This window comes from Chelon labrosus, assembly GCF_963514085.1.
Source record: "Chelon labrosus genome assembly, chromosome: 11".
Taxonomy (NCBI): domain Eukaryota; kingdom Metazoa; phylum Chordata; class Actinopteri; order Mugiliformes; family Mugilidae; genus Chelon; species Chelon labrosus.
The window spans coordinates 7,343,027-7,367,293 of NC_140344.1; the positions used below are offsets into that span (position 1 = coordinate 7,343,027).

General features: G+C 39.8%; 2 protein-coding genes across 2 annotated transcripts; one reads left to right on the forward strand and one right to left on the reverse strand.

Moving 5' to 3' along the window:
• The first annotated feature begins 1,743 nt into the window (after positions 1-1,743).
• psma4 (proteasome 20S subunit alpha 4) lies at positions 1,744-6,937 on the forward strand. Its single transcript, XM_084554457.1, has 9 exons — positions 1,744-1,803; positions 2,255-2,285; positions 3,041-3,083; positions 3,196-3,358; positions 3,592-3,669; positions 3,794-3,882; positions 4,054-4,184; positions 4,781-4,904; positions 6,680-6,937. The coding sequence occupies exons 2-9, from the start codon at positions 2,283-2,285 to the stop codon at positions 6,832-6,834; spliced, it is 786 nt and encodes a 261-aa protein (XP_084410583.1). The 5' UTR covers positions 1,744-1,803; positions 2,255-2,282; the 3' UTR covers positions 6,835-6,937.
• A 2,334-nt stretch (positions 6,938-9,271) lies between these two features.
• On the reverse strand, positions 9,272-21,909 carry oaz2a (ornithine decarboxylase antizyme 2a). Its single transcript, XM_084555658.1, is given in 6 exon segments — positions 9,272-11,248; positions 11,753-11,838; positions 12,411-12,583; positions 14,255-14,335; positions 14,337-14,403; positions 21,637-21,909. Coding segments are annotated over 6 exon segments (648 nt in total). The 5' UTR covers positions 21,747-21,909; the 3' UTR covers positions 9,272-11,117.
• Positions 21,910-24,267: the final 2,358 nt, after the last annotated feature.

Genomic DNA, 24,267 nt, shown 5'->3' on the forward strand with positions numbered 1-24,267 from the left:
TGTGTTCTAAAATACACCGATCAGGCATAACATTTTTTTTATGTTTATGTTTTATGACTCTTAATATTGTGTAGGTCTCCCTTGTGCCTCCAAAACAGTTGTGACTCATGTTTTTTTAGTCGTTCCTAAACCATTTTTGTGTGGGTGTCTTTGTCAGGCTGCATCCTGGCTGCTGCCGTCAAGGAGTGTCATCTAGGTGGGTGGTACATGTCTAAAGAACATCCACTTGAATGTCAGGTGTATATATTCCAAAAAGAGTACAATTATTCACAGACTAGATGTGCTACTTCTGAATTTTGCTTTCCATACTAAGAATGGAAGGAAATCAGCCAACATCTTCACTACATATTCAAGGCAAGGTGTCCCCCTAGCGGTCAAATTGGTTACATACGGAAACAAAACTTGGGAGAATATACTCTTTATTTCATCATTAGAGGTATTTTATGTAGGTTAAGCATTTTTTCAGTACAGCTTAATAGGTGTGTTAAGACGTTACGCGTATTTCTACTAATAATTGGTAGGAAAACCTTCAAAACAATGGATGGATACCTCTGTCTGGACAAGTAAAGGTACAAAAACACACAAAACCCCACTTGATTCTAACAATTTGTCTTGTTTGTTTGTTTTTTCGCTCCATTTTTTTGTCAGATAGTATCGTTATATTATTACAGTGACATAATAGATCTCGCCACCTTTTAGTTTTATGGTATGGTTATCTGATTTCTTTCACATTATATTATCTTTCATATTTATTTAAAATAAATCAAATTACATTTTCTTTAAATATTTGCAGTAAACCTTATATTTTGGTATGTATCTAATAAATATCTTATGGCATATTTTTAACATGGCTAGCGCTTACAATTATATATATTATTGAAGTTACATTAAAATTGTCAACGCAAATTTCTACAAAAACAGTGCATCTGACATGAGGGTTAACAAAGAGTGAAATTAAAAGTTTAGTGGAAAGTGGATTTTTAAAATGTACTAGGCCTTATTGGGTTTACTGAGTTTATAAATTTATGATGATTATGTTTTATCCCAGTTCTGCAACTGAGTCCTTTTGTGCATCTCGTTCCAAACATGCACTGTAAATTCTGTGTGAAACAGATGTTTAACGCCATTAACAATTCACTGTGAATAAAATATCCACACGTCGACTGTCATCAAACAAATGGGTTGAAAATTATGTTGTGAAGGTAGTAATTCCTGAGCACATTTCATTTATGGTAGTTCTGATGGAGAGAAGTCACAAGATTTCGCACTTCTTCTCACAAAAACAAAACAAGTGCATTTTAATGTATTTTAAAAAGCTGGGCTACAGTAAATATTGAATGTAAGAACTGTTTGCATGTTTTGTAAGGTTGATCTTTGAATAATGTGTGCTTACGACAGTGCTTGAAGAACAAAATGCCAACACGTCAGTATAATGACATTGTTTTGGGAATTTTTATACAGTACAAAAAGGTTAAAGGTCTTGTAAACAATATGATTCTTTAAAAAATCCTTAACAGTGGTAGAATTAATAGGCCTACTACTTGACTTCACATAATATTTTAAGTAATTTCTTCACATTCACACTCAACACTGAGTTTATTTCATTATTAACATATCAGTGTGTAATTAAGTTTATGAATGATTTCTTTCATCTTATCAGTATTTTAACAGATAGCCTGTGTTCTCATATTTGTCATGTGTTCAGTGCGCAAACATTTGTATTGAACAACAAACCGGCGCACAAAATTGTTGTCGACACACGAGACGTCACTAACACGCGCCACACAGAAAGCTCGTTCAGTGGTAAGCGCTTTTATATTTACTTATTAATATAATAGAATTTGTCTTACTTACCTTCATGTCGTCTTCGTAGCCCTGTGTATAAATGAGCGTCAGTAGCACTGACTATTAGCTAAGTGTGAGGGTATCAAGCGCCGTTTGTAAAAATGTGTTGATTCATCTCCATTTGCATGAAGACCTAGCTAGCTAACTGAGCAGCAGTTTAGCTAATGGTAAGAAGTAACCTTTTCCAAAGCATATGAACTAAACGACAATAATGTCTAAGATATTAAACGTGAACAGTCGTTTAAAATAAAGAGTTTAATGCCTACCTTAATCAGCGAGGCATAGGTTTGTTTCTTTCACTTTCACTAGCCGCAGACGTCCAGGCGAATGATGCTCTACTAGCTAATGTTAAGCTAGCTGGTTAGCTCTGGTCATAAAGTTTAACTTCTTAAACTGTTGTCTTCCGCAGCGACCAGATTTGACTACAGTCTCGAAATATGGTGAGTCAACTCCATTGTGAATTGTTATATTGTTGTCTTCTTAGTTTCTCTACAGTGCCGTGATGTAAAAACACAACAACAGCCTGTCACCTGGTTGACATGAGCTTCAGTTTAGCCTGAAACAGCCTCTTCATGTTGTCCCTTCAGTGGCTGTTTGTGACTAGGCCCAGATTTTGTGGATGACAACAAACAATATTTCAGTTGTATAAAACTGAAGCTGTGTACCCTTTCCTAAAGGCATTTGACGTACAGATGCATGAAAATTAAAGGAGAAAACAAGTGAAGTAAGGACAACTCTGAGTCTGCTGAACAACAGTAAACTTGTTGTTCCAACATTAAGTAGTTTTAATGAAGATGGTTGGTTGTGGTTTAACAGTTTAACGTGCTTGTAACATTTCGGCTTTACATTGGCTGATTTTCCACTATAGAAGCCACCGTCAGTCATATTCTCCTGGACTTACTGCCATTAAATTGATGTATTTTCCATGACTATTCCATCTCATCAAACATAGTAGATTTGAGTATCGTCTAGTGAACTTTACAGCTTTACAGCACTGAATTGCTGGCCCAGAGTAGAAAAGTTTATGAATGAATAATATTCTCCTTTCACATTTTATAGTTGTCATTATAACACGTCTGTATAAGAAATGTTTAACGTTTTATCCATTAATTGAATCTTACTCAAAGGTGTCTGGTCTGTTTTCTGAATTTAAGTACGAACTAATTAATGTCCCCTGTCTTCTTTCTATTTTCAGTCCCGCCGATATGATTCACGGACGACCATCTTCTCACCAGAAGGTAAAATTTACTCAGTAGTGTATCTAATTATGCTGCAAGATGTGCAGTTTTTTAGCCTTTTAGTGTGTTGTCCTTTAGTCATCATCTTGACACTGCTGTGTGTCATTTGTAGGGCGTCTCTACCAGGTTGAGTACGCCATGGAAGCCATCGGCCATGCAGGTACCTGTCTGGGAATTTTAGCCAATGATGGAGTGCTGCTGGCTGCTGAGAGGAGGAACATCCACAAGCTGCTGGATGAAGTGTTTTTCTCAGAGAAAATCTACAAGCTAAATGAGTACGTCACTTCAACCTGTTTTTGCTGTTGTTTTTTTTTTTTTTTTTGCATTGCTCAGCAGGATGTAAATACACTTTTATGCAAACTTTTGTGCACCCCAGGGTAAATTACAGATTTACAGTTTGCGAATTTAATTTAAGGAGTCTCTTTGATCAACGTATACAATTAATCAAATGTGTCGAGTACATCAACGTGGTATTGCGCTGATCCCACATCTTTCCATTACCTTACAGAGACATGGCGTGCAGTGTGGCGGGAATCACATCAGATGCCAATGTACTGACCAATGAGCTGAGGCTTATCGCACAGAGGTAAGCTCAAGCGTTGAATCATATCATTGAGCGCCGTGACTGTTTTAATATTTGCTGCAGCCAAACATTCCGACAGTAGTGCCAAATGTGAATATCTATGTGACGGGCTGTGTTTCATTTCCAGGTACCTGCTGCAGTACCAGGAGCCAATCCCCTGCGAGCAGCTGGTCACAGCGCTGTGCGACATCAAACAAGCCTACACCCAGTTTGGAGGTATGAAACACGTATAATATATCGTATATTTGAATAAATCATTTGACCAAATATTCTCTTTTAGCTACGAAACTTGTTATCCATTTGGCTGACTGACTGCTAACTACGACTGTGCCTCAGAAATCAGAGTTAGCGCTGAGTCAGTGTGTGTGTGTGTGTTTGTTCTCGCAGGAAAGCGTCCGTTTGGAGTGTCGCTTCTCTACATGGGTTGGGATAAACATTACGGCTTCCAGCTCTACCAGAGTGACCCCAGTGGAAACTATGGAGGCTGGAAGGCCACCTGCATCGGAAACAACAGCGCTGTAAGTCTTGCAGGAGTGTCTCGGAGCTCCAGTCCAACTCCCAGCGATGACTAGATCCTTTTAAAATGGGTTGATTTATACTGGAAAATAGTGTGTGTGTCAGTGAGTGTGTAAAACTGAAATCATCAAACCATACTGGCAATGATAAAAGTTGCTATTCCAGACAGTGACACTAGTGGGCGCAGCTGCACAGGGGTTCTGGACATAGCAGCTTTGACAAAGACTGCTCACTCACAATAAACAAACATGCTGTGGCCTACTTAGTGCTGACTCTTGGGGCCAATGAATTGTGTAACTCTCAATTCATGGCGGCTTTGCTAATGTCAGTGCGTCCTCACATGGCTGCACACAAGGGATTGTGGGGAGCCGAACCTCCTGACAGCTTTGTGTGCACTCTTTTGTCGAAGAGGCCTTACAGTAACACTAGTGCGTGCATGAGGTACAAAGAGGTTTAAATGCAATCTTCACAGTTGTAAATAGCTTTCAGGGCCACTCTGCATATCTTCCTACGTAAATTCTTAAGCACTGATGAGAAGGATTCAGTCTTTGTTGCGATTAGAGGGATTTTTACTGTTTATCACTCTGCTCACTCCCAGGCAGCCGTGTCGATGCTGAAGCAGGATTACAAGGAGGGAGAGATGGCCCTTTCCACAGCCCTCGCCCTTGCGGTTAAAGTTCTCAATAAAACCATGGACGTCAGCAAGCTGTCTGCAGAGAAAGGTGTGAATTTCAGCAATAAGAAAAAAGGAGCACATTTATTTTCATTTAAAATATCTGAATCCTATCATTAATAACTACAGGTGTACACCGATCAGCCACAACATTAAAACAACTTACAGGAGAAATAAATAACATTAACCATCTTGTGACAGTACAATGTTCTGCTGGAAAACTTTTGGACCTGGCATTAATGTGGATGTTACTTGTTACTACCAGGCACCCCCACCCCATAGCAATGACACTCCTTGATGGCAGCAGCCATCCCCAGCAGGATGCAGCCTGACACAGACACACACACACACAAAAACTCAAAAAACATGAAGAACAGCACAAGGTGTTGACCTGGCCTCCAAATTCACTAGATCCTAAACTGATCAAGTATCTGTGGGTTGATCCACAGAGGCCCCTCCCCTCAAGGGAGACCTATACAACATTATTAGTCATAATGTTATGGCTGATCGGTGTAAAAAAATTGAGGAACTGTGTATCACTCTCCCACTGAGATATGGAGGACTAAAACGGTCATAATGAAAACTATAACGAGATGGAAAAATTACCAAAACTAATATCAGAATTGACTGTAAGCATTAAGTTTGAATTTTTTTTTATTATTAATACAATTTGCATCTCCATTTATTTATATTGTATTAATTGCCTATTTTATTTACTGTTTGCTATTTTTTATCTGTTTATCCATTTATTTATTGGGGTTATTTATTTCCCTCTGTTCATTTCTTTATGCGTTTCTGCTTCATTATGTACGCCCACATGCTGTTAGGGCAGCAGTTACTCAGTGTGGCACAGGGTTAAATATTTGCCCAATGGCTGCCAAGCTAATTATTAGTATTTATGCATTCAGTGGTACATCCATTTTTTTTATTGTGTCATTCATTCACTTATTTTTTGATTGCAACTCCTTCTGTCCTCCACACATGAGATTTTGTGTTGGAGACAAAAAAAACAAAACACTATATTTATACAGTCAGACAACCACAGAAACATATAAAGTCAGACATTCAACAAGAGTTATACACATCATGGCTGCACAAAACAACATTATATTACAGTTGCTCAAATCAGTTATTACCTGGGTCTACAGGTTGCCCCTGCTTTCAGCTCATTGCTTCAGTTCTAAGGCTCATGACTGGGCTGTAGCCAGCTGTTGAGCACAGAGGTTAAAAAGACAAATATATATTTTTCAGGAGTTGGTAGAGACCCAAAACGGAGCTAAAAAGGCTGTGAATACATGGGCATTGTCTGCCTCTGTAAGGCTATTTACATTGTATTTCAGTAGGTCACATATTAAGGATTTATAACAGTAAGACGTTACTTAAGCACAAAACACTAAGACAGTCTTGTCCTTCATGGACGGTTGAGAAATACAAGCACAAACATTAGCACTGAAAGCTCGAGCAGTAGATAGATATGCCAGCTATTGTCATCAGCACAGTTGTTGGAGGTACACATTACGTGGGTAAGTGTAAACATCAGCTGACACATACCCGCTCAGCCTGTTTCTATGGTAGGTCAGGTGATCGGTACATAAACAACATTTAGAGTGGGTGCAGTCACTTCTCGGTCCGTGTCCTCAAACCAGCCACATGATCATTTAAAACATTTACTGTGTGCCGATGCCATCTGTCACTGCACCACACAGAGAAAAATAAAAATTCAGTGCCGCAAATGCACACGTTGAAGACATTGTGTTCCTCTGCAGAATGAAACGACCCAATGAACGCTGCTTTAAATGTGTTTATTTATTTTTTATTTTTCAGTGGAGATCGCCACTCTGACCCGCGAGAACGGCAAGACCTGCATCAAGGTGCTGAAGCAGAAGGAGCTGGAGGAGCTGATCAAGAAGCACGAGGCGGAGGAGGCCAAAGCCGAGAAAGACAAGAAAGAGAAGGAACAGAAAGAGAAGGACAAGTAGTTACGGCCTGTCCGCAATTTTGGAGAAGAACGAATGTGAGTTTGTGAGCGTGTATGTTTGCGTGTGTTGTTTCTTAAAATAAAACCAAATGATAAATAACCAACTACTTTTCCTTAGAGTCTCTTTTAGATTTCATAGTAACATCATTTAACCTGTTCTGTGTTGAACCAAAGTCATACAACTCAGCGGGGCCACAGCACTTTTCCGATTCAGCATGTTTCAGCCCACTCAGAGGTTTAAGCGCTTCCTTTCGTGATTTGTATGGATTTACAGTTGAAAATTGATACAGGATTAGAGCAACACAGATGGTCTTCATGTCTCCTGCATGAATTGTGTAATGCATACTTGTAACTGTTATGAAATGGGAGACCTCGATTGCAAAATGAATAACATGTTCATCTTTGCCTGAAAGGGGATGTTGGGTGGTTTCCAGGACTAACGGTAACATGGGAAGCTGTTTTATTCGTAGTTCAGCTGAGTATGGGCGAGACGAGATCCCAGAGGAAGACAGCAGTGTTTTATTATTTAAAAAAAAAATTGAATTGACATTTAATTACACCACTGTATCAAATTATAATGTGGAAGCAGTTTCCTATAAAGATGAACCTACAATTATCTTCTGGCTCTGCAGCTCCGCTACCTGGTGAACCAGCTGGAGGAGTTAGGAGCTAATGAGCCACGTTTTTTCTCTCAGAAGCTGGTGGAGACATAAAACAGCTAAAAGAGACTGGAAAAATGGAGTTGGAGGGTAGAAGCAGGTGCAACAACACGTGAACGATATTTCTCTGGTTGAGGAGCTGTTCAGCCTCATCTTCATCCACAGAGTTGTTGTGAATATCTGAGGTGAAATTTCTGCTGCTTTTTAGAGTCTTTGCCAAAGACTCCAAAAGACTCTTTGGGAAAACATCTCGCCCAGGTTGAGTGATGAATTAAAAGAAGCTCCAGGATAGCTTCTCAATGCACCGTGAAGAGCTTTTAGTTTGGTTAGTGAAGCAAAAAGTCCAAATATCCACAGTTTTGTGAAAACATTTCTTGATGATGATCATGCGGCATGTTAGAAAGTCCCTAATCAATATGAGTTTGTCCCCTTGTTTTTTAAGGTCAAGAATCAAATTTAAATCTCATTTTTTAAGCTCCAGTCTGAACGAGACATCCCCTTAAGTGCTCGGGAAAAAAATGAGAAGGAAACAAGATCACGTAACGGGATTCAGAGCCTTAACGGCTATTAAAAAGACTTTAACAGTCGTTGGCCGTAACAGGAGAACAGGGAGTAGATTTGATATTGGCACATTTGATCTGCAGTGTAAGTGTCTTCATAGAGGATTACTCTGTTTCCAGAGATGTGAGAACATACTGTATATAGGCAGTTTCTGAGAAAAGCCATGCTGAGTACAGCCAATGCCGTGACCACTTATCAGCCTCCATCCGAGGTGAGTTTATGTAAAGTCAGAATAAGATTAAGGCCAGGGGGGGACGATCCGTCTCTTGTATTTTAGTCCAGGGGATTAGTGACATGGGCGTTTTCAGCGTACTGCTGTGACACGATTTCCGCTGTTGGTGGAGGAAGAGCAGGAGCCGTGAAATGAGGCCCCCGACAGCACGGGGCCCTTTGCACAGATAGACGAAAGCATCTTGCAGCAGCCCAGAGACAGGTTTTGTAGGTGACTATTTTTTTTTCTAGCACCCCCAGTGGCCAAATGTCAACACTATTCTGGGTTAGAGTAGAGGTACAGAGGCTTTGGAGGCAGTGTCTTCTTTTGCTGTTAATGATATGATGCCACATTGCTGCCGTTTTCAGGGAGGGAGAAAAACACTGGACACGACAACATTTCAAAAAAAAATTATTAACCAGTCAGGGAACAAATGTGGGATCAGTTGTTTTCAGTTTGGTTGTACTTCCCTAAAGCTCAGAGTGTCTTCTTTCCTTCACGACACAACAAAGGTTTAAAACCAGGTTGCTGCTTCAACAGAGGGACCAGATATAGAGCGGCTGAGTCCACCCTGGCCCGGCCTCTGAAAATAGATCTCTAGATCAACTGACTTGGGAGCTTGTTGCCATCTTTGGCGAGGAGCCAGCGGTGAGCTGAGCTGGTTGGAGATTAGCTCCTGAGTCAGCGATGGGCTGAAGCAGAGCAGCTACTGTTCATGACAAATAAATAAAGCTAAAGACTTTCATTTCCTTGTATCGGCCCTTTCACCACATCTCTGCCGTCTTGTATTTTAAGGCCTTCAGTGCGGCTTTTCTGTGTATAGACTCTTCTTGTTCTCTCTTTTTCGTCTTGCTTCAAAGACAAACTCACAATTGCACACTAGACAGTGAGCTTCAACTAAACCTGGGGGCAAGAAAGCATGTGACAACCACACACACGCTCACCTACCCTAAAGCCAAGTCTACATTCCTTTCATGGGGAAAAGGAAAACAGAAAACACATTTTAGTTAACAAATTTTATTGATATTTTACCCCCCAAACACAAAAATCTGTGAAGTATACAAGTGAGGATTGTCTTAAAACGACTGCTAACTAATCATCAAGAACAAAAACATGAATCCCTAAACTGTCACAATAATAGAGAAATATACATACATAAAAATATACCTCTGAAAAACTTCATTTATTGACATTTCTTAACAGCTTATAGTCAGGGCTCAATCAGTAGCAATGAAGACTGGTATGATCTGAACACATGCATGAGAAACAGAAAAGCCCCCCCACCCCCACCCCGACATGAGACATGCTACCAGGTTTCTCCGTTTACATTAAGTATGGCTAGCATGGGGAATGTAGGTTAATATTTCTTCACGCAGAACATTAGGTTTAGATTAGCTGGATCTTACATGAGATCATCTCAATCGACAGCAGACAAGACTGGATCCTTTGGCATTTTGTTCAGACTACTAAAAACCGTTGAGATAATAAAAACAAGAGTTTGAACTCTACTTGCATATAAATCACCTTAAGTGCTCCTGTTTGCACCCTGGTCTGAAGTGGGATGAATAATGGGACACATTCTTTTGATAAGACTCAAGAGTAAAAAAAAAAAACCCAAACAACATTGCACTTTCCTCTTTAGGCACCAAAAGCCCCCGTTTTCAACCAAGCTTCAAACTGGAGGATTGTACAGGTCAGTACTCTACGGGGCTGAATGGGGCTCAACCAGCCGTCTCTACATTTTCAGATCTGAGCAACAGGCATTTGTTTCTCAAAAGTTGTTCCACTTTTTCCAAATTATAAATGGCCAGAACTGAGTCTTTTCTCAAGTAGTATGACAAATAAAGTTTTCTGCGGTGTAGAATCAAACTGGGGCTGTGTGGAGCTTCTTTCTTTAAACCCAAGAAACTTATTCAGGTTATGATCTTTGACAAATAATCTCTTAAGTGTTTGCGTGAAGAGGGCTCTAAATCTCTTCGATAAGTCACACTGTCAGCTTGACAGATTGATTATTGTGCAGAGATGTGTTGCCGACATTCAACAATCAGTTTCTTAGCTTTGACATGTCTGCAGAGACTAACAGGGTATTTCCACAGTTGTGGTCAGATTATTTTGAGGAAGAAGAACAAAAAATAAAACCCAAGCGTGAGTGACATGTGCTGGAATGATGCCTCAACATATTTCAGGAAGAGTAAAGAAGTAACATGTGTTTTAATGTTAAATATAACAGATCACCAATCTATTTTTTTTTAAAGCAAAACACATTTTATTGACCATACCGCACACCAGAATTCCCTATTTTTACCCCTAACACGGCTTGCATGGTATACAGCACACAAAGACAAACCAAAGTCTCTTTTCTTATAAAAGGTAGAAGCTGTCAGAGGAGAGATATGCTGAATTTTAATGTAAAACACCACCTTCCCCCGAACGTCCAGCAGTTATTTGTCTTGTTCGTGGCAACACAAACTAATAATGTGGCCAAAAGAGGAAGCGGGGAAAAAAAGAAAGCCCAAATCCCAAGCAGTGCACGACGACCGCTCCCAACGTCTTCTGCATCTGAAGCCATCTTCAGGAAAGGGAAAAGAGGGGAGGCGTCTGCATCGCACAGAAATCACATGACGCTCAGACGCCCCCTTAAATCACTAGTCTATATGAAAAAGAGTGACCCCTCTTTCTCAGTAACGAAGGATTTCTGAGGGGGAGGAGAGGTTTGCGTCAAGAGGGAGAGTCAAGGCAGGTTGGACAGGTTGAAGGGAGAGACGGGTAGAAGGCGTGTTTCTGGGGGGAGGGGAGGGGAGGGAGAGGGTGAGGTTGAGGGTGGGAGAGGGAGGTGTCAGGAGATGGTGGCAGTCACTCTTCATCCGAGCTGCTGTTTTCCAGAGAGTAAACCATGAAGGCCAGATCAGGCCGGGCTGGTACCATGGGGTTACCCGGCTTCACCATCTCAAAGCCCATGTAATGGAAGGTCTTGATGATGGTCACTGGTGAAGAAACAACAATAAATCCTCTATTATACTTAGGTAACAGGTTCACCCAAGTTATGTGTTATGGACATTTAATTAATGGCAAACTTGTGTCTTTTAATGACAATTAGTTCCTGGCTTTCTTTCCATGAATCAAACAAGACGACACTGTACTAGATGGAGCTATTAGCCTAGCACGGTTTCAAAACAGGTTATTCTCTAAAGTTTAAATCCTCCTATTCAACGCTGTGCTCATGTAGTGTGTTTTTCTTTAATTTTGTGTGAGCTATTGACCTTTCTTATTCTGCGTCTGAGTCGTGCTCCATAACCAATTACAAATGTGTGCTCTGGAAGCCCCACGTCTTTAATACAATACACACTTCATGTTATGTGAAAATCCTTTACTATTGACTGTGCACCCAGGTAAAGGTATTTGCCACTTCACATCGATATAAAAACAGCTGGCAGAAGCAAAAAAAAAAAAAAAAAAGCTTAGCGTTTTCCAATAGAAGGAGCTCTTACATCGATCCTCTCTGCTTTTCTGGAACCACAGGAAGACATAGTTAACTTTCAGCTTCTCTTCTGCAAACTCGAGCAGAGCAGTTAGCCTAGAGATGACAAGAACAGAGAGAGAGGCCGAGTCAGTGAGTGAGGAGAAAAAGGAATAGTGATGACGCACAAATTTCTTTTTTTTTTTTTCCTTTTTACATAAGCCCTGCAACTTTACATAATAATGCAGTGGCAGCTGCAAAGCTGGCTGCTCGTAGGACTGGCACTGCGCCTGCAGCAGGCAAGGTTACTCTGTCCTGGCATTGATTACAGCCAGACACAAAGCCAGGCAATGAAAACAGAACCCTACTAGCATCCACTTTAATTTGTGTGACCACCGGTAGCTACGAAGCCTCATCAGCCACTCGTATACAAATTAAAACAATGGTAGAGAAAGATCAACAGTGGTACAGTATATCCAGTTTTAAGTTTATCCAGGTTTTTACATTACTGATAAAATTAGAGTGGTGGAAATATACATATATTATACGTTCTTGAACAAGAAAAACACAAACATGGAAACCAGAATCAAGAAGGCTTCTTACTAAAATACAATTTACTTATAAAATGGAGGAAATTGTAAATGAAGGATTCTTTCATGTGTTTCAAAGAGACACCCTCTTCAACTTACCCCTCTTTGCTCCCCTCCACCAGCGGCCCGGCAGGAATCTCCAGGAAGAGGCTGTCTTCTGACAGGGCTGTATCCCAGAAGGCCGAGCGGCGCTCATTCAGCTGATAGTGGAAGTGGAGAAGAGAGGGGTTCCCGCTAACTGGAGAGACCTGCGTCACCGTTAACTTTTCATCCTGGATTGGTACAAGAGGACCAACAGATTTAGATAACACCACAGGCTTCTGAAACCAGAATATGATCAAGCACCAAAAACTGTAGTTCTTCAAATGACCACTCAAGACTGATTCCAGAAGAGAGTCAATCCCCATAGTCCCCATTTAAATCCCCTAAATAAACATGTTTACAGCCTGGTACAAAACTTGTTTTGTTTTGGTCTGCATTGCTTATTTCTCCATTTATGCTAACAAAAAATAAGAATTCAATTCAGTTTTATTTATACATCAGCATCAGTAACATTTCAAATTGTGTTAAGGCACTTTACCCAGTCCTTAAAACCCCTAGAGTACAAGATATAGCTGATGCATGTTACATGAGAGATTGATAATGAATAAAAAACAATTGATAGAGCTAGCATCAGTATAACCGTCAGTGATAATATAAGTTCTGTTACAGGCGAGCTGGCTGACATGATGTGTGAACGTAAGAGGAATCTTAAGTAGGCTGGAGATATATGGATGGCATTCAGGTAATAAAGGACATTTAGCATCAATGGAACATGACAACTAGGCACAAGTTCTATATTGCCACAGAAAGGGTGAATATTGTGTAACCTGTTAATTCAGTCCATTATTTTACTCCCACTACTTTTTCACTTGTCACATTTGCTGGATCAGCTGTTGTCTTGATCATGAGTACTAAGCAGGTACAGTATCTCATGATTCAGGACTTCCATTGACCAGTCTAAGAGTAAATAAAAGTCTGTGTCGATGTTTCCACGGTCTTGTATTCAGAGCTGTGACCAAACTGCTGACTTCAGAAAAGGCTTTTTGCTTGCCGAGGACAGATGAGGATGTTAATATGACAGTTGTGACTGATCTGTCTGATCCTAAATCTCTAATCCTCCTGGATAGTCAGTCACATGTCTGAGGTACAACTTAACGCTCTATGTGTGTGTGTGTGTGTGTGTGTGTGAGAGTGCGTGAGTGTCAATGGGTGCAATAAAGCTAAAAAGAAAAAAAAAAAAAACAGATCTACTGTGAGACACTTAGCTTTTTCAAATACTACATTACTAAATAATTTACTTTCTAGTCTAAAATGTAAGCCTGTGAAACTGGGTGAATGAAAGGATTCATGCATTAAATCCACTGCAGGTGCTGATGATGAGCTGGAGGCAGATTAACAGATTTTTTTTAGCTTTAAAAAAGTGACTCTGCACAATGAGGGTACAACTCATTAGCACTGTGTTCCTGTGTTTAGTGAACTGAGTCACAAATGTCCCTGAGGGATGAAGCACTTTATACAATTATTACCTCAAGTGCTTACAGTGAGTTAGAACAGCACGTGCTGACTCTTTACCTCTTATTAAAAACATTTTATCTGAATGTAATGAAGCATTTAAAACACCAATCTAGGACAAAGACTGATCCAACTCTGTTATTAAAGTCCTATTTTATATAAATATATTTGCTCTGCAGTTAAGGTGCCAGTTGTGGGCCCGATATTTTCCTGTCACCTCAAGTTAATTCACAACTTCTCACCCAGTGCTGCATGGCAGCGCTTTGTAATATGGGTTCAGGTGCTGTGTGCTTAAAGGTCTCTGTGGAGGACCACATGTGCAGATGTCACCAGGAAGTTTTGCCAATTACAAATACTGTAGCTTTGAGTGTGAAGTTGTGGACTCTCACCTTGTGTAGTAGCACGCCATGAGAGTGATCCCTGACAGTCCCTCGCCCACCCGGGATCTTCAGCTGTGGGTGAGGGGCATCAGGAGCACCACAGAGGCCCTGGAGCCTGAGGGATGGAGCTGGGCAACAGAGACCCAGCTAACCAGGAACTGTGGGGACAAAGATGAACCAGTTAGTGTTTCAGATGGTCTAACCAAATCTTCTGTTACAGTTCAAATAAAAAATGTTATTCCTCTCTTTTCATCAAATCTTCACCAAGAATCAATATTGTAGTGCCTCGAAACACTGTTACTCATCCTCAAACTCCACAAATAGTGATGACAACTAGAGAGAAAAATCCTGTGTATGTGCAAAGCTATTAAATGCACATGCATTCATTTATCAAAAGTACGGTTCCTTTTAATGTTGTACAAAGGGAAGGTTCCTGCCTGAAGGTCCTAGCTCACAGTGATTCTGCACTTCCTCGGTAGCTTGAATGAAGAGCTGCACTCACTGCGACACACAACTACCAGCTACATGATCGCCAAATTGAACTCTATGGAAACCGTCAGTGTTGGCTGCTTCTAAATGCATTGGAGTCCATCCCGAGTTTCAAGAGTAGGTCACTAGTGCGAGGTGCCCAGGCTGATTTCCTCTCCACTTTAAATAGTAATGACCCAGCTAAAACATAAAAGCCAAGAGTCTCTGTTCCTTGTCTATTTCACTGAAAGACACCCGGTGGAGTTTTTAGCAGCTAGTGGTGATATATAGCAAGAGTTGTGTGTCTGCAAGAAACTCCACAGGGCATCTTTAACTCCAACAGACAAAGTGAAACCACTGATAACTGCTCCTGATGTAATCCTCTGAGCATGTTGCTACACACATGCAGCCCTATTTTAACTTCATTAAGCACAGCCCTGTAATCAGCAAATACATACCACCGGTGGCAACATGCCATGGTAGGGTCCGCTTAGTTATATATAGTTTTTGACATTTCTTCAATCCTGTGACCCCAATTCAGGACGTGGTATGGACAAGAAAGTGTCAGTCTGCTGACTCTACTCCATCGGCTATTTGTTTATGACCAGCCTACTACACATAGAATTAACGCCTATGATTTATTACTACATTCAAAAAGGTTCTTGATGGCGCATGCATGTGGTGCAGGGCATGCAACAGAAACAAGCACATGATCTGTAAACACCTCTGCAAATAGCTTGCACAGGTTTCTGGAACACGTATCGTCTGCGTTTTGAGTTTCAGTCGGAGACAGGCTGGGACAGGGATTCTCGTCTTTTCCAACCCTGGCCTTTAGATGAACAAATATCCTCCACTTCCTGGCTGAGGATGTCCCTGTAACAATCCTGCACCTTCGCTGAGACATGACATGTTTGCACATTCTTGCGTGTTAAAACTGCAACCGCAATTCAGACCCGTTTGTGTGTGAATACATTCTGTACATATTCAGGTCACATGCCATGGGAGAACATGAACCACACGTTTCCGCTTTCTGGGATAGGCAAGAGGTGTGCACCTGTTCCCCTGCCAACCAAACACGTAACCTGGACAACCTGATCAGCATAGCTACAAGCCGAGAGAGTGAGCAGTGGAAAACAAAGCTCATTATGCCTGTTCATGTTGCAGCAGCTACTGCACGCACCCTATCTCGTCACTTGGTTCTTATATATGTAGAGATGAACAGATGAACTAATGCATTACAGACAAGAGAGAACCGTGACCTCTCCTCGGCCATTTTGTTTAAGTATGGCTCAGTATATCATATTGTTTATGTTGTATTGCTGTAATTCCCCTTGGCACAAATATCTATTTTCCATGTGATTTACCTTTATGATATTTCTATTGCATTTTATTTACTTGTATTTTAATTCATAGGGTCCCATGTCAGTGAATGTTTTGTTTTGTGGAAAAATTAAAATATCTAAATAAAAAGTTCAAAAAAAGAAAAAAAAATAAATTGTAGAGATTTATGGAAAAATGAAATTATTTCAGATTTGGACTCAGGACATTGCCTTGTGATCTAAGACACTGTGGTGGGCATGTAGCGGAGTAAAAGTAAAAAGAAGAAAAAAAATTCATTAAGGTTTAAGTGCCTTATAATTACAACTAAAATTTAATGGTTGAGTAAGGTTAGATTCCTTAGTGACTTTCAGGCTGGAAAATAACAAACCAAAATAGATGAGAAGAGAAAACAGCAGCACAGTGTAATATTACTATTAAATATCTAGTGGAACATCAGCGCAGCATTGAATGACATGAATTGAAACAGTCTAGACATACGAGTTTCTCTTCATGTGTCTCACAGAAACAAAACTAAAACTGACTGTACTGGGGACAACAGGTAGGACGCCGATGGAGGAAGAAACTAAAACGCTTGCCAAGGTGTCAAGAGCTGCTTCTCTTTTTCCATCTTCACAGACACACGGTCTGTCCTTGATGGAAATGCCAGCTTGTTTTGAAAGGCAGCACTCTGGTCCTCTGACATTTCAGCCACACTCCAAGCAACCCTCCCCACGCCTCATGTCTCATGCTGCCACTCCAGCTGGATGCCCACAGCCTTCAGACCCCCCCCCCCCCCCAATAAGTCACAAGGTCACCCTAAAAACAGAATATAGGTTATATTTTTAAACAAGTTAGACTCTGTGGGGAATACAGACGGTGTACTAGTGAGAAAGTCAAGCACTTTCCTAAGCCTCGGCTGTATTAATATGCCGGTGAGGATTTAATCATCTGTGTGTTGTTGCTCTGAGACCCAGAGATGCCAAGTGCGTCATCATCACATTCTGGCAGGAGGGGTGAGGACGTGCGTGTGTGCATGGAATTTTTAAGGATGAACACTCGTACCAGTTAGTTGTTAGGAAAACTGATTCAGGTGAATTGTTTCCGTGAATGAATGGCCTGGGCTGCTGCAGAGGCAGACTTTGACCAGAAGCCAAAAAACACTTGACTCCAAAACAGGAAGTGTTATGGTAAGTCTTTGAGAAGACAGGGACACACCAAACCAACTTCTAACGCTGCAATTACCAGCTTAGTAATGGAAAAAGACTCAATCCAAAGCCTGCCTGTGAACATAAACAAGCATCCCGGGCCCCCCCCAATTCAAAAAGGAATCTTTGGGAAGGCCATTTAGGCTTAACACATAAACAACAGGCTGCTGTACACAGGAATATAAACAGGAGAGTCCTCAGACCTCCTGCGACCTCTGGAAGTTTGGCCGAGCCCTGTATCGGAAAAGATGTCGAGACAGAAACAGGAAAGGCACACGTGCTCTGAAACCTTAGTGTGGACGGACATGTCTCTGTCATAACATATTTCTCTGACCCCTGGACCCAAACTGTGCTAGAGACGCAAAACACAGCAGAAACAGCCAAACTAGCTAACAGGACCACAAGAGTACAATGCAGAACTTTCAAACGAGTAAAATTACGTTATTTTCTTACTGTGGGAATCAGTTCAGAGTTGATGTTAGTTTCACATATAAATTGGTATTTATGTTTCTGCTAATTACAAGATGTGCGTGCCAAATATACACCATAACATAGTTTAGTCAGAGAGCACTGAGAAGCTTGTGTTTAATGTGTCCAGTGTCGCTCTTTGTGCATATCTCTGTCACCATTAACATACATGTTAAAACCAGCTACAGTAGCTGCTCTGCGGCGCTGTACTGAGACTAATGTGTGGATGTTTGGCAGGTTCAGTTTTGCCATGTTTACCATCAGGGTTTCATGTGCTGATATGCCAAGAACAGGGGGAAGTACACAGTATCATTTTTGTAGGTCATGAACAGCCATATTGGACAAATTAAAAACTAGTTATTAAATTTAAAAAAAAAAAAGTGAAGGAATTTTTCCATTCAAAGTGATTACTACTCATCTCAGGAATGTGAATGTCCTTATCATAACAATGAATCCAGTAAGTGTTGAGACATAACACTTATGATAACAAATATCCAACTCATGATTGCAAAAGAAGTCAGGGGTAGTCATCAAAGTATTTGGGGTTTCAATCTCAGAGACCAGATCTGTTTAAAAGCCTTGGGGATATTTCAGTCTGCACTAAAGCCGCACAATCAATAAATTATATGTTTTTTTAATCAGGTTGCTGAATATTTAAAGGAACATCCTTAAGCACAGAGTGTAACTGTGATTATATTACCAGCAGCAACAATAGGAGGTATATCTGTAGCTGCAACAGAGCCTAAGAGCTGGTTACTTAGCATGCTGTATCCACAGTCACAGTCAGCCTTAATACTGGGAGGTTCACAAAAACATCGCTCAAAAGACACATTTGTTAAGAATACAGCACTGCCAATATATGAGAGCACTGCAGTCATTTATAGTATTTTTAATATTTACAAGGGGTGGGACTTTAATGTGTTAATTGCGATTAATTAATTACAAAAAAATGATCGCTTTAAAAAAAATGTTGCATTCCAAACAACGCGGAACGTTTGTCAGTGCAAGTTTTCCTGGTACACCGATTACACTGATGCACACGTCATAGCTCAGCTAACGCCTACCAAAATAGAGGAATCGGGTAAAAGTATGTTGCTAGGACTGATGGAAGGTTAATTATTTTTATTTTTTTTTTTTTAAAAACTACCTGATGAAAGCGTGGTTTTATGCAAATTGTGCAAAACAGAGTTTGCATGGCAACAAAGCACTTCACCCCTACGGTACCGTCTAAATGCAAAGCATGTTGCAGCGAGCACAGAAACCGTCGGAGCCGTTAGTGCTAGCAGTCCTGGTCCGAGTACGAACAAGAGGTGTCGGCAGCCCAAACTGTTTTTTTTGTTTGTTTGTTTTTAACATTTAAAGTCAATACTGTTCTGAAATGGCACTTTAACTTTAGGTCTGTTCAGTTTTGGCCAGGGATATTTTCCATTTCTTTTTTCTACTGTTTTGAATTGAAATGCAATAAAATGCATTTTCCCAGACATTAAAAGAGCTTGAGCTTACAATATTCTGTTATTTGATTCACTAAAATCCATTTAAATTAAAAAATTTTGCTTTTGGGGGCAAATATTGTTATGCGATTAACATGTGATTATTTATTTATTCATTCATTCATCTTCTGTAACCGCTTGTCTTGTGGGGTGGTAGAGCCTATCCTAGCTGTCATCAGGTGAGGGGCAGGGTACACCCTGGACAGGTCGCCAGTCCATCGCAGGGCTTAAAATGCAATTAATCAAGATGAATTAATTACAAAGCCTCTAATTAATTAGATTATTTTTTTAAATCGAGTTCAACCCCTAATATTTACATAATCAGTAAAAAACAGTAAACAAAGTCTTTGGAAAAATAATTACTTAACTGACAAATTAATTAGCAAAAAAGCTGCCATTTTTTTCAATTCAGCTCCAACTACTTCAAAACACAAAACATTGATATGAAAACCAGGGCTTTCAGAAAACCCCAATGTTTGTATCACATGTTTGTGTGTAAACAACTGTAGCTGCTGAGGCTAATAATTCCAGATGTTAGCTGAAACTAGTTCACACACTTTTTGTTTTCATTATGGAAATTTTAGCAGCACTCTGAGCCCCATTGTTACGGCAACCAAAGCAACCACTGAGCAGAACAGTCTTCCAAACATTTAAGGACACATTTATTGAACTCAGGTGGTGCTGTTTCTGAGTGAATTAACTCCCATACTCCCCCCCCCCCGCACACAGATTCCATTGATGCTTCAGAAGTGAACCGGTAGAGAGGAATGGGCTTATGTAACCAAGGCTGATGTAGGCCAGTTGATGCCTTCAGCTGACAGGGCCAAAGCAGTCAGAGGGCTAATATAGTTGCTGCTCTGGCTCACAGCATCAATAGAGCTCTCCCCTTTCCTCTCTATGCGTGTCAGACGATAAACCCACAAATGACAAAAACAAGGCTTACGACTCAGTTTCTGAGAGCAGAGAAGAAGAAAAACTCAGGCCACAATTTAACTATGAAAATGCTCATAAAAATATTTATCTTAGGTCCACCATACTATTGCTTCTAAGATAAAAAAAAAGAAAGAAGGAAACACTAAAAGATATACTGCCACAGACGTATCACACTATGGGGTTATTATGGTGATGCAATGGGAGAAGCATCCAGTAAAATACAGTGCAGTACATGATTACTATGTGACCGTGTGGCTCAGTACAGTATGTACTGATGTGGGACTGTCCCAAAACAAAACCAGAGAGTCACACTTTCATTACAGACAACTCTTAAAGGTCATCACAGGAGAATTTCTATCAGTGCACACGATGGATTATAAGGAACAAGATCTGCAGAACACAAATACCGCAGATATTTTTGATCACTTCAAAGCAGTGTCTTCTATTACCAAGTTTGTCCTCCAGAGAGCACTAACAAATTCATTTTCCAATGTCAATGTCCTGCTTGGTACATACATTTTATATATAAAAAGAGACAGTAGACAATTTCTTTAAATTTTCAAAATTTTCAAACATAGATCAGCAGCAACAGAAGTCTGGTGTCTGGGCTACACTACACTTAACAGTGATTCAGTTATTTAATTTACAGTGACACAAACAAACACCACAATTCACCCAAAGCTTGAACGAAACATTTCTCAGTAACTAACTACTCATCAGAGTTGTGGTCAGCTGATTTTCTGCCCATCAAGTAACCCACTTATCAATTTGTGCATAACATTTGTCATAATAAATAATAATAATAAAGAAGTATTAGCACGGAGAACTTTCTACGTGAATAAATTTATAAACTAAAAGATTAAGTCGGTTATTTGAAACATTAAAAGCGACCGATCAATCCATAATAAAAAGTGATTATACGGGTTAGTTGCAGGTCTAGATTGTTACAGTATGAGGGCAAACAAGAAGCTACTTGCAGGTTGCATAAAGAGTCTTAAATACTGTGATCTGGGGATGTTTAATGGGCAAACAGACGCCCGCATCATGACATAACTGGCTATAGTTTCTGACACTTACAGATTGCACTGTTAGAGCAAGTTAAGACACCAATTTAACTACTGTAAAATGCTGCAAAGTCACTGGATGCTTTACATGAACAATGTTTGACAGCCTCTGTCTGAATTTGTCCTCAGCGTCCAACAGTGGAAAGATTTGCAGTCGAATAACAGACAACGAGCTGTTTAGCATGTCAATGTCAAACATAAAGCTCTTGTTCGTGTCATGGGTCTACAGCGCCTGTCATATCTGTCAGCGACCACTACTTCTAGACGTTTCCTTTGTTTTCCTGCTACTTTGTAAGCTAGCTATAGCTGCTTTAACAAGCTCATTATTTTAATAGTTTACGGGCTGAAACAACATGACGCGCTGTCTTAAACAATAAGCGTTAGCATCTAGTGTCCTTTATTTCTTTTTTTTGTTTATTTTTTGGGGAAAAACTTCCTCCTACCTTTCTTCGGTGTTTGGCATGATAGCTTGGAGGAAACGCGGATGTGTACGTCCTTCTTTACAGCCAAGACAATTACTGTTCAGCAAAAACTCCACAGATATGTTCACCATTCGTAAGTTAAACACGCAGCTTGGTTTCAGTTAAAGTCTCTTAGTGCGACTATCTGAAGATAAAAGTCTACTTTGGTATCAACACACCGCTCCACAGCTGCGTCTGTACAGCTCTCACCAACGAGACGGCTTTTATAGCTGCAGCAAGGCATCATGGGTAATCTACCTCCGGCAGTTTCACACAACTAGAACAGAAAGTAAACAAACTGAAATTAAAACTCACTGCTCAGTTAATAGTCATGAAACAGTATGTTGTGCTGTGTTGTCACTCTATCACATATTGTTTCAATTTTGTGATTATTGTAACAGTTATTAATTACATTCACATAGTGTAGCATTTCCGCAATAGACATATATTAGGAGTTTGGGGAAAACAAAACAAACAAACAATCAGCTCAGCAGCTGAAACAGTCACATAATTCACATATACCACAGTGTACTGAGAGTCCCCAGGTCTTTGGGAATTGTATTGTTTCATACCATGGCTGAAATTTTTAATAATCGTCACAAAATTTGCATTTTTACAAAAAAAAGGTGAACTGCTGCTGCAAAGATAAAATCGCTTATATCTGTTAATGGAATAATACACAGTAGATGAGTCTTTCTTGGGTTTTAAGTTCTTAGGTCATACTTTGAGAATAGAATAAGAATCATTTGGTTGCATTGTATTGGACTTAACATTATGGCAGTACTGTAATGGAATAAATATAAATATTATTTGCATTATTTGTAATATTTTTTAATAGTGTTTCTACTCTTCCATTGGTCTTGAACACGTTTATCCCGTATGGGAATGGCTAGTGTGACGTCATCATGCCCAAAAAAGCCACTTCCGTGTCCATTCGCTAATATTCTAACGGTTACGGTGCTCTGTCAAACTGTCAAACTGGACTAAATAATAATAATAATAATAATAATACATTTTATTTATAGGCGCCTTTCACGACACTCAAGGTCACCGTACAAATTGTTTAAAATAAAACACAATTCAATGCACGAAATAGTTAAAATAAACGGCATTAAAATGGTGCAGTGCTGTGCCCCGTGTTGCAATAAAAGAAACGACGTGAACAAAACGATCTCTTATTACCGATTTCCCCTCGACGAAAAAGAGAAGAAGTTGATACGGCAAGTTGGATCTCAAATGATGAACATTAATAATAAAAATAATAATAATAACCGGCTAGCGATTACTAGCGAGCTAACGTTACTAGCTAGGTACTACTAGTAACGTTAGCTCGCTAGTAACTTTCCCAACATACATTAGATAAGAATAAAACAGGATAGTTTTGTGCATGTAAATTCTGCTGAAGATGAGATGGCTGGTGGTATTTAAATGTATTATTATTTATTTAGATATTGTGTTTAAATGTGAAATAATTGGGTATAGTCTAATCAAAATAACAGTAAGCTAGTAACGTTAGCTCGCTAGTAATCGCTAGCCGGTTATTATTATTATTTTTGTTATTATTATTAATGTTCATCATTTGAGATCCAACTTACCGTAACTTCAGACATCTCTTCTTCTCTTTTTCGTCGAGGGGAAATCGGTAATAAGAGATCTGCACCATTTTAATGCCGTTGTAGTCCAGTTTGACAGAGCACAGTTGTTCTGCCTGCCACAATGTGCAGCGAACATTTGGTTTCAATGAATGAGGTGTGAAAACTATGGAAAGGAAATATAGAAATATTTCATCAACAACTTCCTAATATCAAAACCATCACTGCACTTTTCCCCATTTCTCCCACATGCTGGGAGAAAAACACCACTTTAATGAAAATATTAGGGTAATACTTGTCAGCATTGTTTGTGATGTTTTTGTTTTGCACAGAATTGCATTTGCACATCAAGTAACATACACAACATATGAAACAACAACATTTAGTCTAACTGTGTGCATTTCCCCCTTTTTTGTTTTTAATAATATGGTATTTGCATAGTAATAGATCAGTAAATACATTATAATTAATCAATTTTGTAAACTAATTTTGTTATAATTTATTCATAAATATACAGTATACATACGTGCGTGTGCATGTGCGCGTGCGCGTATATATCCGCACACGCATATACTGCATGTGATGATAAATGGGCCTATGCCATTAAAGACCTGAAAATTGACAGCAAACAATCACGTTGACAGCAATGGATCCAGTGTTGTATCGGACGATTCTGGATTACAAGACTGAATGCATTTATCAGCCTTATTTTCTTTAAACAACGAAATGCTTACAAACATTATATTCAGAATGATATCATACTTATTTTCTACTGCTTTTTACAGGTCACACATCCATTTGAATTGCTTGGCATGGACCTGATTGGCAAGCTTCGGACAACCAAAAGTGGTTATCAATATATTTGTGTAATGGTGGATTACCTTACAAAGTGGCCCCAGGCATATCCTCTGCGTTCCAAAACGGCTGAAGAAGTGACTCAATGTATAGTGAAATTCTTTCACCAGTTTGAGGCACCAAAGAGAATCCTCACTGACCAGGGGAGAGAGTTTGTGAATGCAGT

What these genes read in the sequence shown, in the direction of transcription:
- psma4 (XM_084554457.1), top strand. An exon ending in AAAATCTACAAGCTAAATGA is followed by an intron (nt 3,359 to 3,591) that starts GTACGTCACTTC and finishes ATTACCTTACAG; the next exon opens with AGACATGGCGTGCAGTGTGG. An exon ending in CTGAGGCTTATCGCACAGAG is followed by an intron (nt 3,670 to 3,793) that starts GTAAGCTCAAGC and finishes TTTCATTTCCAG; the next exon opens with GTACCTGCTGCAGTACCAGG.